At 55.4% G+C, this 16,809-nt stretch overlaps 2 protein-coding genes across 12 annotated transcripts in view; both read left to right on the top strand.

Moving 5' to 3' along the window:
* Positions 1-13,038: 13,038 nt before the first annotated feature.
* MYMX (myomixer, myoblast fusion factor) lies at positions 13,039-14,628 on the top strand. Of its 2 annotated transcripts, none has more exons than XM_090046338.1 (3): positions 13,039-13,249; positions 13,711-13,776; positions 14,418-14,628. In XM_090046338.1, the coding sequence occupies exon 3, from the start codon at positions 14,437-14,439 to the stop codon at positions 14,626-14,628; it is 192 nt and encodes a 63-aa protein (XP_089902464.1). In that variant the 5' UTR covers positions 13,039-13,249; positions 13,711-13,776; positions 14,418-14,436. The 2 variants fall into 2 exon arrangements, with proteins under 2 accessions (XP_089902464.1, XP_089902465.1); XM_090046339.1 differs by having other exon boundaries at positions 13,039-13,191.
* A 361-nt stretch (positions 14,629-14,989) lies between these two features.
* LOC149873513 (uncharacterized) overlaps positions 14,990-16,809 on the top strand; it is a 37,514-nt gene continuing 35,694 nt past the window's right edge. For all 10 annotated transcript variants that reach the window (XM_090046291.1, XM_090046294.1, XM_090046309.1 and 7 more), the window contains exon 1: positions 14,990-15,412. In XM_090046291.1, the coding sequence (XP_089902417.1) occupies positions 14,990-15,412 (423 nt within the window). The remainder of the gene's footprint in view (positions 15,413-16,809) is intronic.

Genomic DNA, 16,809 nt, shown 5'->3' on the forward strand with positions numbered 1-16,809 from the left:
TGGACTGCGTCAGACCTGTTGGGGGTAGCCCTGGCTCCAGTGGAGAGGAAGGCTGCGCTCCTGGCCCGTTGCTTCCAGTTACCTGGCAGGGGAAGCAGCGTGACCACGTAGGCGAGCTCCCCAGGGTAATTGTCTCTGATACGTCCTCCATAGGAGGTCTATATTGAGCAGATTCTTTTTGGTATTGGGTGGTGGAACCGGAGCGTGCTCCATCCACTCCATGCATTGACCTGGTATTGCAGTGCTTCCAGGACTGGTGCAAAAAAAAACAGAAAAAAAAAAAAAAAAAGTTGCTTCCAGTTCCCTGTGTTCAGGCAGCCTCTTGTTGCTGTCTTTACACAGTCTAGGGCCAGTCCCTGTGGGGGCAGCAGGATGCTGCTTCTCTGTAGTCATGAAACTAAGTGACCCCATGTCTGTGGTGGGGATGGAGCCCCAGCCACAGGGGGGCTGAGCATGACTGGTGGGCTTTGGGGACTGGAGGGCTAACAGGGTATTGGAAACAAAGAAACTGGTCTGTTCCAGGACCAGCCATCCCGGGGGTGAGGTGCAGCGCTGTGGTGAGGGAGGGGCTGGATGGAGCCTGAGTAGCTGTGGAGTCCTGTTTCCTGGGGTCTCTGCCACCCCTGACCAAAGGCAGAAGCTGTGGGCCTTTGGAGGCCATTGACTTTTCTTCTTTAGCCTTCCAGCAGTAATCAGCCTCCGGACCAGGGAGCACTGTGGACCAGGAGGCACCATGGGGCAGGGCTGAGCTAAGCTGGGCACAGCTAGGAAGTTCGGCAATGCCCAGCGCTTTGGCTAGGCACAACTGCAGGCAGTTATGGCTGCAAGCATTTCAGCTGGGGTGTCCTGTCTGCTGCTTGCTGGGCTGCGGTGCCAGCTCTGCACTTTTCTGCCCTTTGTCTTCCTAATTTCTAGCTATTTACTTTTTCACAGTCAGCCTCTTTTCTACCTTGAATTACTACTACTGTAGTCTCTTTACTCACCTTTGGGTTCCCCCCCCTTTGCTGCTCTACCTTTTTGTTTTCCTAATTTCCACCCATTTACATTTCCACTGACACCCCTCCACACTGTTAGCTTCTCTCTTTCCTTGGAGTCTCAGAACAGCAGATACTCCCCATACCTGAAGAAGGCTGATTGCACCTGAAAGCTTGCTAAGAACTTTTTTTCCGACTACTCACGCGGTCTTATAAAAGATATCACATCTATCCCAAGAAACCAGCTCTGCACTAGGAGGATTTTCAAATGGGTTCTTGCCCATGCTCATGACTTATAATGTCCCCTTGCCCAGTAAGCACTAGGGGGCAATGCAGTCCTAGCGTCATGGAGGCCCTGCAGCACTGGGGCTGTGCTCCAGCTGAGCAGGCCTGCTGGCCCCCGGCCTGGAAGAAGCTTGTATTAAAGCTAGCTGGGTGTTGGGACAGAGGCAGGGAAGCAGTTGGCAAGCCAAGCTGGCTGAGCAGGACCTCCCTCCAGCACTGGGAGCTCAGCCCAGCCGCCATCCGGTGCAGTCATATCTCAGCCTGCAGGAGTCTGTAGAGGGGAAGTTTCCTGGCCTGCTGGGACAACATCCCAGTCCCTCCTGAATGTGATGACACCACTGGGCGTTCACCTCCAGTGTTCAGAGCACGTGGGGGTGCTGAAACAATGCAGGGTGTCCAGCTATGCCAGTGCCGGGCACTGTTGCAGGAGGGAAACTTAAAGCTGGAATAGCAGAGGGGCCACAGGGCAGGAGTGAGGAACAGTGGCAGAGCTGGGCATCGGTCACCCAGAGCTGGGACAATGGGGGGCTATAGATCAGGAGTGAGTAAGGAGCAATACAGAAGGATTTGCTGTCCTGTCAGCTGGATCTGGCTAGCTGCTCTTGGAAAAGGTTGGGGCCCAGGCCATTTGTCCATGCAGTGTGGCTGCTACACTATATTCTTGGTATCGTTCAGCACAGGAGAAGCCAATGCTGCTATCCACATGTGTGAGCACATACCTGTAGTATTAATCCAGGCCCAGGCCCAGGCCCACTCCCAGCACCTTGCACAGGAGCCCTGGATTTGAGAAAGCAGGCCACCTCAGAAAGCCTGGTACAGTACAGACAGGGCTACTGCATTCATCTCAGCCCTGGTTCTTGGGTCAGGATGGGACTTGCTTAGGCAAGATAAGGATAATTCAGGAAGGGGGGATGCAGTATAGGTTTTCAGTTTCTGCTAGCATTTATATCCATCAGTTTATATGCATCTTCTCTGTGCACTATGAAGTGCTCCAGGGAGGGAGGGACAGGGAAGTATGTGTGCTGGGGGGGGGGAAGCTGCTCAGACAGGATGGGGGTAAACATGGAGTGGAGCCAGGAACAGAGATCAGCCTGCCTCTGGGCTCTGGAAAGGAGACCACACAAGGCACTTGACTCTGGATAGGGACTGTGGGAGGTCAAAGCAGTTCTGCTGCTTCCTTTGAGGCTGTGTGGATCACAGCTGGATGCAAAGAGCTTCCAGGATCCTTGCACAAAGGAAGGATGCTGGGGGGGTGGACAATATTTCTGCTACATTGCTCAAAGCAGGATTCACCATTTGGCTTTGCCAGAGGCTTTTGGCTCTTGCTGACTGCTAATACCCTGAAAGGGAGTCACAGTCCAGCCCTCTCTAGGCAAGGTCTGCACTTGGGACTTAGATTGCTTGCAGGTGTTGCCTTCCCTGACACCCCTGACCTGCAGTGCAGCTCTGCCAGTACCCTTCAGTCTTGGCCCATGCCCCCCCTGCTACCCCCCGCCCCACACACAGACACACGCTTCCTCTTTCCAATTGTGGAAGAGGCTACAGCTCTGGCCAGACGACTACAGGATCTCCAGTAGAGAAGAGCAAGCATCCTTCCAGAGCCACCTCTGTTCCTGCTCTCTGCAGGTAGGCATTGCAGCTCCTCCTGGCCAAGTCCCTTTGCTTGGCCTGCAGCCACAAGATGAACAAGCTGACCTAACCTGCATGTGTGTGTGCATGTGCCCATGTGGGAGAGAGTGCACGCCCGTAGGCCCAGGCCCCCACCTCACTCTCTCCCTGCATCCTCCACATACACCTGCCATGCTGTCTGTTGTGCAGGAGGTCAACTAGGCCTCAGCAGCTGAGCCCCCTTGAGAAGGGGGGACCATAGGGGGCTGGAGCAGCAGCAGCCGGCTGACAAGCATGAAAGGCTCAAAAGCAGGAGCAGCTTTGGTTGCTCTTCCAGCTGTGGGGACTCATCACAGACACAAAGGCCCCAATTGTGGGACACCTTCTGCCATTGGGGTGACAGGTGCCAAGGCTTAGCTTGACCAACCACACCCTCCTTGCCCCCAGTCAGCTGCCATGACCACCCAGCCCAGCATATGAGGGGCACAGAGGGGGAATGCTGCTGTCTCTGTCTGACAGTGCAGTGCTCACATCCTCATTTTGAAAGAGGCTGATGGGGAAGTTGAGTTGAGCTGTACACCCACCTGCCCCATTAGCAATGCCAGGGCAGAAGGAACAGCCTGTGAGTCCTGTCATGCAGGCCCCAAGCCTAGGGCTCCCTTAGCCAACTCTGGAGGATGCATTCATGTTGACTCTGGTATAGCACACACAATAGCCCCTGCCCATCCTGGTCTGATATCTGCCTGCAAGGGGTGCTTTGGAAAGGGAGGAGGGTGGTAAGATAGTGGGATGGGGCAGAGCTTCTCAGCCATCAGGGCATAGGCAGGTAACACCTCTCCACCCTTTGGTCCTAGTGATGCTACTGGGCAGGACTCTCACTAAGGGACACCTGCACCTCCTCAGGAAAGTGAGATGATCTTTGATCCAGGTCAAGGAGCAGCTGGAGCTGGAAGAGCCTGTTCTATCCATCCCATCCCTTCCAGTGCCTGGGCCCACACTGGCTTCCTTCCCACCTGGGAGCCTTGAGGATCCTTTTTCCTGGTTTGTGGATATGGCACGGGTCTTATAGGCCCCAGCGAGGGTGTGGTCTCGGGCAGGACACAGTGGTTACTAATGGGGTTTGCACTGGCATTAGATGATGAAGGGAAGAGTTAGGGGCCTCCCTCAGGTCATGATACCTCTGGGTAGCAGAATGCTTTTGAACCACCACCTCCCACTGTCCATGCTTCCCAGGTCATAGAGAAGGAGACCACCATTTCTGGAAGCCAGAAGAGTCTCCCTGCCAGCGACCCCCTCCCTGGGTTCCCCTTGCCCAAAGCCAAGCTGAGCACTGGCCCAGCCTCAAAAGCATTAAGCCTTTCCCAATTCTGTGCCAAATCTCTGGCAAGACCCCTGAGATGCTCTAGCAGCTTCCCCAGCCCTGGGTCAGGCCTAGCTCTGGAATCCAACCTACCCCCAGGGAGTGACCACCCTGTGGGGTCCATCTCTCTCTCTCATTCATTTTTCCTGCCAGCTGCTCATGTCCATTCTGCCCCCCTGCCCAGCCTGTCAGAAGCAAGAGCATGCAGAGGGGTGGGGGTTGCAGCCCATGCCCACCTGTCCTGACCAGCTGCCGCTGCCCATAGCAGGTGGACCCTCTGGCCTCGCCTTCCCCATTAGATGTGGGTCTCGCTCTGCCCCTGGGCTCACGGCCGCAGGAATTCCAGGCTTGCTGGCACAAAGGGCTCTTTGTGCAGGGGTGGGGGGAGGAGAGAGGCTCCCTGAACATCCTGCCCACTACTCCTCAAGAGCACAGCCTCTCCTCCAAACAACTGTTCAAGGGGTGCTCAGGCTGGGGATTGGTGCTGGGAGCAGGATGGGGCCTGGTAGCTTCCATATGCCCAGAGCAGGTCCAGCCCAGGCAGTAACAAGGGTGAATGTCCTTGCTCCCCACCCATGTGCCTCAGTTTTGCCCTAGAGGTGCAGGTGGGCTCACAGCCAGCCCTGGGCCACACTGGTATAACTGCCTGCAAATGATACTAGCAGGGGGATACTGGTCACTGAACACCTCAAACTCACCACCCAGGAGGCATCACCTTGGAGCCAAAAGCCCAGGATGGAGGAGCTCCATTTTACAGCCCCCAGAGTCTTCTGATTTCCTCCCTGGCCACCTCCTATTCAAAGAGTCTGTGTCCCACCAGTCTATGCCAGTGGCAGGTTTGTCATGTGTAAGAACCAGCACTGGGGACAGCAGCTCCGTGAAAAGATGAGAGCAGCACCCTGCAGTCAGCACTGTCCTGCAGCTCTCCGAGGGCCCCCTTTTCCAGGGAGGAAGGGAAAGCTTCCTGGAAATGGGTAGCTAATATCTGGGCTGGAACGGGTGGCAAGCTTGTCTGCTGCCTTATGGCAGGTTGGGTGGAGAGAGGGCTGTGGCACCGAGGTTAGGGGAAGAGGAGTCTGGCTGCAGCCCTGTGGCCTGGCTGGAGGATAGCAAGGTAGGGGGATGGGGGAAGCAGAGTGGGCAGGATTGCGCCACAGGCATTTGGGATGGAGAGGAATGCCCTGTTTGGATACCCCTGTCAGGAGCCTGGCATGGCTGACAGCTGCCAGACCCTGCCTGCTCCAACAGCTGCTCCCTCAGCACTAACCAACAGAGGGAATGTGCAGGCCTGGATCCCTCCATGCCTCCCAACAGGCTCAGTTATCTAAGCTATTTATAGGCCTGACCCCTTCTCCAAGAGCGAGCATCCCGCATTCCTTCTGCTCCAGGCCTTGCGCCCAGTTGTCACTGCCCCTCTTTGCCCCCTCCTTCCTCCGAACACAGAGCTGCTGAGGCCTGCCTGGCAGCTGCTGCCCACAAGAAACCCCCTTTCAGCTCCCAACAAGGGCTGAGATCTCACCAAAGAGCAACTTTCCTTTTTTCCCCTGAGCCAAATCATGGGACCCCCATGACACAGGCTGCCCAGTCCTTGCTGACTGGGGGTGTTAAGCTTCCTGACTTCTGTGCTGGTCTCCCTGCTGAAGACTTGTCTCTGTAGTTAGTTCCCCTGCAAGCCAGGAGGGACTCGCCTTGGGTCAGTCAAATGGAAAGTGCACCTTGCCCACTTCTTGTCACCAATCCCAACCTACCCCTCACCAGGCCCAGACCCATGCCTATAGCACCCTGCCTGCCCCTCCTGATCCCGCCACCCAGCTCCATGTGCAGGCAGCAGAGCTTGGCAGTGACTCAGACACAGTTGCTGAAGTGTGAGGCCTGATGGCTACTGAAGGGAGGAGAGATGCCAATAGCACATGCTAATTGGGGGCCTATGCCTTGTGGTGAGATGCCCCCGTGTATTCCCTGAGCCAGACCAGCTCCTTTCCCCAGCGTGGGGTGGTACTCCTGTCTCTCTAGGCTTGGGTAGCAGGGATGCTACCCAGTAGCAGGGGAAAAGGCTGCAAGTCAGCTCCCACCACCCTGGACAAATAGTCCCTGACCTCCTTCCCCAGCCTGAGATAGCTCCCTCTGCCCGCCACTGATTGTGACCCCCAATCTGATTTCTGCCTTTTCCCAACATGCCTCCTATCATAGGCTTATGGCACCATTCATGAGGGCACTCTACTGTCCCCTGCCCTTCTCCCTCCTGCTCTAGCTGCCTCTTTCTCTAGTGCCTCTGCAAAAGCAGTGAGTTCACGGGACAGAGGCCACCATTTCAGCCCAGACAGCCTCATCACCACCTTCCCACCCTGCTCCCTGAGTCCTGCTCCTGCTGTGTCTGTCCCAAGCTTGCTCAAGTGGCACCTGGAGCCTGAGTACTTCCTGCCCTGCTAGAGCAGCTTTGGAGCCAGCCTTGAGAGAAGTGGGTCAGACTCTGACCCGGGCACCAGACATGCCAAACCCTGCTGCACTGGCCCTTTAAACATGTTCTCACCATTGCCACAGGCCAGAAGTCTGCTTCCTGCCCCCAGGAAGGGACAGTGGGTCACTTCCTTTTGCTGAACGCAGGACACAGGCTGGCCCTATCCCTTGGGTCGGGTCCATGCACAATCTGTGGTCTGTGACCTCATTCTTACTCAGCAGGAAGAGGAGGTTGGGCCCAGTTTGGGAGGCTCTCCACATGCGTCCTGTTCTGGTCACCCCACCCCCAGCAGCAGGCACAGGAATGGGCACACTGGTCTGAAGCAGCCATCTGCTCCACTGGATGATGGGGGGCGTTCGCTCCAGAGCTGTCGGATGTGTCACTGCACAGGCATTCAACATGTGCTGCTCTGCGGAGCGAGATGCACGGGCTTCCGGCCCTCGCTGGCAAGAGCCCAGCTCTGCACATTCCCAGCAAAACCCCCTGGGGAGGATCGTAGGCCCTGCCCTTGCACCTTTCCCCAGTGGCTCTCCAAGCTCTTAGAAACCATGAAAGGAATCCAGCCTCCCACTCTCCCGTGAGGCAGAGAAGAAACCTCCTCCTTCTGCCCCATCTTGTTATAGTTTGTAGTTCCGAATTAGGCTTATGAGGTGATGTGATTTACCAAGGTAACCTTGAATTTCTGGTTACCTCACTTCAGGGGCTTCATTCTTTTCAAGGACACTTGGTGGAAGTGATAAATGGGGGGTGGGGTGTAAGAGAGAGACAGATATAGTCGCATCTAGGGTAGGTGAGCAGGCCAACTAGATGTAGTGACATTGGACTGGGCTGACTTAGGCAACATTATGACTGAGCTAAATGTGGTCAAACCAGAGAATGGGATCTGTGTGGTAGGCTCCTCATTAAGGTACAGATCACCTGGTGGGGAATTTTGATTATTTGAGGAAGGGGGTGGGTGGTTAGAAAAGAGAGACCCTAACCAAGAAAGGAGAAGCCAGATGATGAAAAGAAGTTGGGTGTAGGTGTGAAAGGGAGTCACCAGCATTCAGAGGTGAGGCAAAACAGCGGGAGTGAACCCCTCAGAGGACTCTGACCTAAGTCAAAGAGCACTCAAGAGTGGGGAGATAAACGAGACTGCAAAATGCGTGCAAGCAGCTGAGCAGAGAGATCCCATTTCTTTGAAGGGGTAACACAGAGAGAGCCTGTGTCTAAATTATGTGCTGGAGAGGCCAGGAAAGGAAACCATACTGAAGCCTGTTCTGACCAAGCTGGTAGCTGCCTGGCAGCATCCTGAGAGGTTGCCCATCCTGGCCTTTGCAACGTGTTTGGATTATTGTGATAGTGATCGATAAGAGGCTTTTGCAAGCACCTAAACCTTAGTACTCTAGAAGTGAAAGTTAAGGGTAGGTCTGGTTTATTCTTAAACAAGCCAGGTAGCATGCACAAAGGAACGAAGAGCTCAGAAATGGGCAGCCTTGACCTGAGCTTAATGCGCAGAGCAAGGTTTGTCTGCTGCTGACCAGAAGGCACTGGAGCTGGTAGCCATGGATCACAAGCCTTGGGGCAAGAGATACACCAGCTCTGACTGGGAAAGCAGAAGAGAGGCCCCCTTCTCTCTTGCTCAGTCTGCAGGTCAGTGAGGAGATGGTGCTACAGAAAAATCCAGATGTTGTTGTGGTGAGAGCCAAAAAAATTCAAGTGAGAAAGGTAGCAGTGTCCAATGGAAAAGCCAGGTGTCTGAGTGAGTGGGCAGACCTGGAAGATAGAGGCTTGGAGACAAAGGGAGGCACAGATCACTTGACCTCAAAATAGACAGCCTGTATCAGAAGGGTCTAGAGTTAATAGGTGGGAACAAGCTCTGGTTATCTGCTGCCTTTCTGGTGACATAGTCTAAATGGCTGCCTCCCTGTAGTGATGCAAATGATACAAGTGTGTTGGCAAATGCTTTGGGGATGAGCTGTGAATTAAATCAGGTGGCTGACAAGGACCAGAGGCCATAACTGTTGCTCCCCACACCTGTTCCCCCACTGTCCCCAAGTGACAACAAAGGTGCCAGCAGTCTTTACCTGCAGGTCTGAGGAGGCCCCTGGCTCTTCTGAACGCTGTAGACAAGTTTAGTTGGAAATGTTCACCGTGACTTCTGAGGCATGGTTTTTGTTTTGTTTTGCTTCTTTTGTGGGGGGCGTTCACAGAAAGGGGGCTGTGGCTTACATCAAAGTTGCGTGCAAATGAGCAGTTGCAACAGAAATGAGAAACAGCAGGGAAATACCAAATAAGGAAGAGATTTGTGAGTTATTGAGTCTGGGGCACTTTTATAAACTTGTTTTCCTTGACCTAAAATCTTAGTAGCCTGAGACCCAAGGGAGAGGTGTGCACTGCAGAGAAGAGGTGGATGCTATTACAGACAGCTAGTCTGGGACCGTGCCCTGCTGGGGTGGTAGGCTAATTGTACAAGTACAAATGCAGTGGGGGTATGTCTCATCCACACCATTAAGTTCATACCTCCCTCTGCATATTTTGTTTTACAAAGCCCTATGAGAGAGGTAGGTTGAAGTCCCTGTGATGCATCTGATCACCTTGTAGGTAGCTGGAGTCGATATGGACATCATAAAATGTCTAGGGGGCTGACAGTGGAGTTATTGAAGGAAGTGTGTCAGAAGCAACAGGATTAACCCCAGAGAGCTGAGAAGCCAACTTGCCAAGGCCGGGCTCAGTGAACCAGAGGCGAAATCACTGCTTACCCTTAGCTGCATCTGTGGTCAAAACTCCTGAGGCATGTCTGAACAGTGTAGAAGTTCAAAGCACCTCTGAGGGAAAAAGGAAGTGGAAGATAGTAAAGACCACTGCTAATCTCATGATATACACCAAAGACCAGGAAAAGCTCCAGTGAAGCAACTAGTTGGGGAAAATGTAGAGAAGGGAGATAGGGAGAGTATCCCCTTAAGCTATGGATTTATATGGTAAATCAAGATGTGGTTGAAGCTGAGGAGCATGTAAGGGAAGAAGGGGACTTGATTTGGGCAGAAGTGAAGAGATTTCTCTCCTCCCCCTCCCCCCCCCCGAAGCCTGGGACAGGGGGTTTCATCTCCCAAAGGCCTTGCAATGATGAGAGCTACACGGCTGAGGTCAGACTTCTGGTGGTCAACCAGTCAGAAGCACTGGGGTGGCAATAGTAAATGAAGGTCCATGAATACTACCTGTGTGTGCCTCTTTTGTGAGGTGAGGAAGTTTATACATGGAGATAAGACCAATCCTATAGTGCTATCATGAAGCAGTACACTGGTGTGACAATAGGAATGCTCTACTGACTGCAAGGATCAGTGTTGAAATTGGCAATAACAGCAGACATGCTATCTGGGAGAGGATGCAAGAGCTCCATTGGGGTACTCAGGATGTTTCCCCACTCTGTTCTTTTGAAGAAGGGAGAGAAGTGGTAATTCTGGGAATTTGTCTGTGCCGCTTATGAGTTCTGTTTGCAATGGGTGACTCTCAGTGTGCCCCTGCCTTAGGCAGTATATTCCAGTTGAGCATCAGTCAGCCCTCTTGGCTGGGTTCTCTTGTGTTTTCTTCCCAGTGAGGAGCTCGGGAGGTAAGCAAATGGAGAGTCGCATCCACTCCCAGCTCTGTCATTGACTCACTGTGTGATCTTCAGCAAGTCCCCTCACCTCTGGGGGCCTCTCTTTGCCCAGCTAAAGACGAGGATAAGAATCCTGATCTTCCTGAAGCAGGAAAGAGCTGTTGAGAGTCAAGAAACTGTTAAGAGACTTAAACTGTTGGACTGCTCAGGCCTCTGGGAGAAAAGAAGGCACCATCACCAGAACATAGGGCTTGGAAGGTCCTCCTGGGCCATCAAACCCAGTTGTCCCCCCACATGTATGGGCAACTTGTTTTCCAGTCAGTATTGCTACTCCTGACCCCAGTGGTCTAGCAAACAAACCCTGCTCTGCTTTATCTCCAGCCCCTCTGGTATTCTGCCAGCCCCTCTTCATGCAAGCACCTTGCTCAGACTGGAGTGGGTTGCCATCATGGCATTTCTGAGCTCACCTGCTGTTGTTCACTCCCACTTATTGCCTCCATGCCAACTGATTTCCACAGGCTGCAGTCACTGGAGGTACTTTGTTCCAAGGGGCCTCTCTCCCACTCTACATATCTCTACAGGTTTGGTAACCTGCATACACAACACACCTAGGAATGTGCTGGAGTGCCAGCTTTCTTGGCTGCTGCCGCTCATTCTCTCAGGATGACGTGGGAACCATCAGCATGGCCAAGTGGCAGGAAGGCAGGGTCACACTTGCTCGGGCAGGAAGCTCAGTGTGCATTGGCAAGCAGTGGGGTGTAGGCATCCCTGGCATGCTAAACAAGGTCTGCGTCCCATCACGAGTGCCTTGCAGTATCAACTGGTGCTGGCTGTCTTCTGTTCCTCTCTATGCCCCCCCACCTTGGTCTGACACCAACCGCCAAACCTGTTATGGGAACATTATTCCCAGTGCTGTGCTAATGGTAATGGGGAAATTGAGGTACAGAGGAAGTGACTCATCTGTGCTCAACACTTGGAGCTATCTATAACTCGGGAGCACTGCCTCTTTCCCCATGTGTTCTAATCTCTGTCTCTGCTGCACACAGGGAAAATTTGCCTGCTGGTAGAGCCTGAAACCCTAATGCAGCTGCAGCAGACAGTTTTGGCTGCTGCACACTGAAGGCCAAGTGGGGGTCTCGCTCTGCTTGTGCAGCTCTACTGAAGTTCATGGGGGTACAACTGAGGGCAATGTTAGGTTTGAAGCATATGCTGCATGGTGCAGGCAGGCATGTTCACTGCACATGCATAGGAGAGCCAGATTGCTCTCCAGCCATAGGACACAAGAAGCCTGGCGGGGCCAGGAGTCTCTAGGAAGCATGTCCCAGGAGGCTTACGTCACTGCTGACTCTTGCAACTCTTGGTCTGGAGCAGAGCTGCTGAATGGCTGTTCCTGATTTAGGAGCATGATGTCTCTTGTGCTGGGACTGGGCCAGCCCCCTCAACCTCATTCATCCCCAGTGCCCCGTGAGAAAGCTGCAGGGCTGGGAAAGGTCATTCTGGCTGAGCTCACTTATGCAGGCTTCGGATCATCCAGGCAGTGGACAGGATACATTGGGACCGGACTGGAGATGGAGAATCAGCAGTTTCTGTTCTCGATGCCCTGCGCTCTGCTTCATGGAGTGGCGAGAGTGAAGCTGACAGCCTGCCATAGCTCTGCTGCCTATTCCCACCCCCACAAGACTCTTAAAACAAGCCCGGTGCATTCACAGGCTCCAAGCACATTTGCCAGACTTTTCAGGAGTTGTGCAGTCCAGGAGAGGTTGGCAGACCCATGACATTCACTAGAGACCAATGGGAGAGGGACACTGTGGGCAAGGGAAGCAACCTGTGAAATCTGAGCTACATGAGACCAGTTTAGGGGAAGCTGTGAGGATGAAGAGGACATCTACCCCCAGACTCAGCTAAAGGCAAATGTCCCCTACAGGGACAACAGCAGCTAACTGAGGGACTATGTAGCTGAGTGGTGCCCTCATCATGTTCATATCGCTCTACAAACAAGTGGCTCATTCAGTCGGTAGAACCTGTAACAACTGATGGGTAAACTCTCCTGGAGGGAAGGCACAGACAAGATGAGTAACTCACTGAGGGCTAGCCAGTTTAAAATAGAGGCTAGGATCCTCAGAAGCCTACCAATTCCACCCTCTGCTTACAGCAGAGCTTAAAGGCCCCAGCTTGGCTTTGACATGATAGCTATAGCCATCACGCAAGGCAGCCTCTGAAGGCACAGTGAAACTGGATAACAATTCCTGTGATGGACTGTGGTCCATTGTTCCTGCTGTCTCTGTTGCTGCTGAGCCCCTCTGACCTTGGCCAGGGGATGCCTGAAGTGCTGGTGGCTGCACTCCCCTTTCTGCCCAGTTTCTTCCAGGCTGATACACAAGTGTCCATGTAATTGGGCTGCATTACTGTTCCCAAGGGAAGCAGCAGGCAGACTAGGGCAGCATAGCAGTTGCTGTCAAGGGGGTGGGTATGGCTATATTTTTAACCCGGCCGCCTGCTCAGTGGGGTTTCAATAGGGCCTTGTATTGAAACAGGAGCCTGTGCCACGGCTGCTGCCAAGCCATGTCATTGTGTGGTGCAGATGTTACTGTGCTCCCCCACCCTTGTCTCTCCCCTCCTTGCATGTGCCCTGAGCCAGCGCTGCTGTCTGGACAGTTGGGGTCGGGGGGGGGGGGGGTCGAGTCCTATCGCTTACACCAAGCATGTGTCTCCCGCAGGGGGTGGAGGGTGGGGGTTTAAAGGGCCAGCTGGTGGGGAAGGGAGTTTTGCTGTTTCTCGTTGCTGGGGACATCACTCCTATTTGTGCTGGAAGCTGAGCCATCAGTCAGGGGAAGCTGAGCGGTGACGGCTCATTTCGAGGACAGATCCAGGGACATCTTCTGAGCAGCCCTGGAGGAGGAAGCATCCCAAGACCATAGGAGCCGCTAGGGTAACCTGAGTCCTCACTGAAGGCTGCTTTCCATCTGCGCTCCCTGTGGAACCCAGAGGTCAGGGTCACAGCCCGGGACCAAGCTGGTCTGAGGGGAAGGGCACGCTCCTCCAGTGGCCTTTGGCCTCCTTGATCCCAAGGACATGGAGATGCTGCAGGCAGGGGCTGTCTGGGGAGAGGATGCTGTGTCCCTCTGTGACATTAACCCCGCGCAGGGCTAACCACGGAACTAAGATCCGAGTAGGGATACAACAGGTGGAGTGCGAGAGACAAGAGGAGAGGGGTTAGCTGGGGATAGAAGGTGAGCGCCAGGCTGCGGAGAGGGAAGCAGAGCATTGCTGATACACGTGAAATTCAAGCCTGAGCCAGATGCTGTTCCTGGGGTGCCACACAGGGCTGCTTAAGGGAGGGCAGCGTTTCCCGGGACAGCAGGCCTCAAAGCTACCGCGGGGGCATGGGGCACATACTGCTTCTCAGCTCTTATCAAAAAGGGGCCATCTGTTTCCCCGCCTTTCCTAGATCCGTCTCTGGCCGGCCTGGAGACCGACAGCTGCCCAAGCAAGGAAGCCTGTTGCTGAGCTTGTGGTAAGGCCAAGTCCCACATGCACACCAGGATAGCTCCCCTCTGCCCCACTCCTCTTGCAGAGCTCGCCCTGCTTCTGCCCAGCAACGCCCCAGGGAACTCTCCTGACCCCCTGCTCCCTTCCTTATCCCGTGGGAGCTGCCTCAGCCCCGCTCCATCCCACCCCAGCTCCTCCTCACAGCAAAGCAAGCTTCCCCTTAGCCCCTCACCCCACAGCCCGGGGCAGCTCCCCACCCCCTCATTCAGGTGGGCTTCAGGAGCTGCGGTTACACAGCGGCGCAGCTCTGCCCCTGCTGCGGGGGGCATCGCCCCCCTCCCCATGCGCTGCCCTGGGGGTATGAGGCGAAGGCGGGTGGGGGGCTGTGTGGAAGCCCCCCTCGTTGCCATGGCGCCCCTCCCCTCCCCTCCCCTCCCCCTCTCCCGTTGCCATGGCGCCCGCAGAACTTTGGGGCGGCGGGAACCCAGGCGCATCCCGCGGGCCGGGGGGTGCACGGCGCTGCAGGTGGAGCCGGCGCGCTTGGAAGCCGCCTCTCCCCACACGGCCCCGCCGCATGACCTCATGCTAAAGCACTCCCTACCGGGGCCGGAGGAACTGCTCCCCCCTCCCAGCCTCCCTCCCTCCCTCTCTCCGTCCCGCCCGCAGGCAGCGCCCCGAGCGCAGCATGCCCGCGCCGCTGCTCCCGCTGCTGCTACTGCTGCGCACGCTGGGCGCCCGCCTGCTGCTCCTGGCCCGCCAGCGCCTCCTGCCGCTGCTCCGGCGCCTGCGGGCCCGCCTGGGCTCCCGGGAGTCCCGCGAGGCGCTGCTCGCCTGCCTGCTCTGCATCCTCAACCTCCGCAAGAAGGTGGACGACTGAGACCTGCAGCGCCGAGCACCCGCCGCCCGCCTCCCCCCCCAACACCTTCCCACTCCCCGTCCCTGGAGGGGCGCTGCCTCTGGCTGGAGGATGGGGCTCCCTTCTGCCTGGTGACAGCCCCCCCAGCCCTGCCATGGCAGCCGTGTGAGGGGGGCCCCCCTCGCAAGCCCTGCTGCTGCCCCCCCAGGAGGGCTGGGAGTGAGCTGGGCAGAGCCGAGGAGGAGGAGGCTCTGTGGGGAGCGCTGGGGGCTTCTCAGCCTCCCGAGCGACTTGGACCGCAGTCCCTTGCCGTCTCCTCGCCTCTTGGCAGCCACTAGCCCTGGCACTTAGGGGGGCCCCAGGCGGCCGATGCCAGGGGAAGATGTCTGGCAGCACAGTGAGGAAGGTCCAGCCCTTCACCATCAGCACCAAGCTCTCGCTGCCCAAGTGTGCTGCCGACTGCCCAGGGGACCCGTGCCCCGATGTCGCCATGGCTGCCCTGGATAACCACAGCCTGCGCCACAACCTCAATGAGCGCGTCTCCCTCTACCTGGCCCAGACCCAGGCGGCCCCGGGGCCCCCTGAAGGCAGGGTCCAGAGCACCAGCCCCGTGGAGGAAGGGGTCACTGATGAGGACCGGCTCAACCGCAACTCGCTTGCCCGCTCCATCAAGAAGATCACGCTGTCCAACTGGCATGGGGAGCCGGGCCCTGGTGAGGATGGGGTGGCTGGGGACCCTGCCCATGCCAGCTGCCAGAGGAACCACAACAACAACAACAGCCGACCAGGGAAAGCTCCCTTCAAGGTAAGGGCTCCTGGCTCTTTTTCCCTGCCTGTAGGTTCCTTTGCTTGTGCTCTGCATCCGACCCTGCCTTCTGCCTCTCTCTGTTCCACCCAGCCTAGACTTAGCTCCTGATTTCTGTGCTCTGCTTTGGGAATCTCTGTCAGCCTCAAGGAGTAGGGACGCCAGCAGAAACGCTTATGTGTGCTCATGTGGGTTTTGGGGGAGCATAGGGCAAGGGCTGTAGTTGCTTCTGTAGCCTCCTGGTGAAGGAACCCAGCCTCCCCCTGCACACCCAGTCCACAAAAGCAACTGTTCGCCTGCTAAGGGTCTCTTCTCCCAACACCTGGGAGGGGGAATTTTGAGAGAAACCTTCCCTCAGGGCTTAAACTGAATTAAAAACTCCACTTCTGAGTGCTAGCTGCAGAGTGTCCTGCTCTGAGTTGCTGTGATGACCACATGCCTCTCACCATTTAATGGGGACTTGCTCTCTCTTCTTCCCCATTTTACGGCTGGGGAAACTAAGGGGCAGTGAGTCACCTCTGGCCACACAGTGGGGCAGCCCCTGACTCAGTCCCCTGCTCTTGCCGTTAGACAACCAAACACTGCCAGAGGTAGGAAAAGAACCCAGGAGTCCCCAAACCCTGTCTCCCCTAGTCAGACCATGAGAACATGCTGCTTTCTTTTCATCCCTTGGTCCTTGGTCTCAGAAAATTCCCTTGCTGGGCTGGGGCTGGTGTAGAGAGAAGGCATCTGAGATCTCATTAGGATTGGAGAAACCAAGCGGGAACTCCCTGTGACTTAACCCCAACCCACAACAGCTGGCTTCATGGTGGGGCAGGCTGGAAGAGGAGAGCCTATGATCGTCAAAACCTCCCAGTTTTGGTGCTGGTAAAGGCCAGACATGGTCTCACGCAAGCCTCTGGTGAGCTCAATGCAGAGGCAGATCACTGCCGAACAGCCTGGCTGAGCTTGTCCCCAAATCCAGCCACAGGAAAAGCATTCCCAGCAACCCTTTGCCTTTTTTTAAAGGATGGGACACAGAGATTTTTTTTGTTTTTGGTTGTTCTGTGGGAGTTTGGAGCTTGAGTGGCAGGGTCAACCCCTTCCTGTCTGTATATCATGGAGGGTGGGGCTGGAAAAGAAGGGAGGCCTATAAAACTAAGCTTTGTAAAAGAGGGGGAGTAGAGAGCTTGGGACAGATCAGGGCATGTTGGATGGAGGAATATAATGTGTTGGGGTGGTAACTGCTTCTTGGACAGGGAACTATACTATCCTGACAGGGTGATAATCCGGCTGGAAGACAAGGGGAGCAGCAAGCTGATATGTTTGCTCCTGACCTGCAGCATTCACCCAGCTATCCCAGTTCTGGGTTTCTCACACCCATCTCTGCCAACACCTCTCACTCCTGCAGCTCCTCT

This window comes from Crocodylus siamensis, chromosome 1, assembly GCF_052110815.1.
Source record: "Crocodylus siamensis isolate JL-2025a chromosome 1, ASM5211081v1, whole genome shotgun sequence".
NCBI lineage: Eukaryota > Metazoa > Chordata > Crocodylia > Crocodylidae > Crocodylus > Crocodylus siamensis.

Bases quoted from the DNA above. Each gene is read 5' to 3' on its own strand.
- MYMX (XM_090046338.1), top strand. From the start codon at position 14,437: ATGCCCGCGCCGCTGCTCCCGCTGCTGCTACTGCTGCGCACGCTGGGC.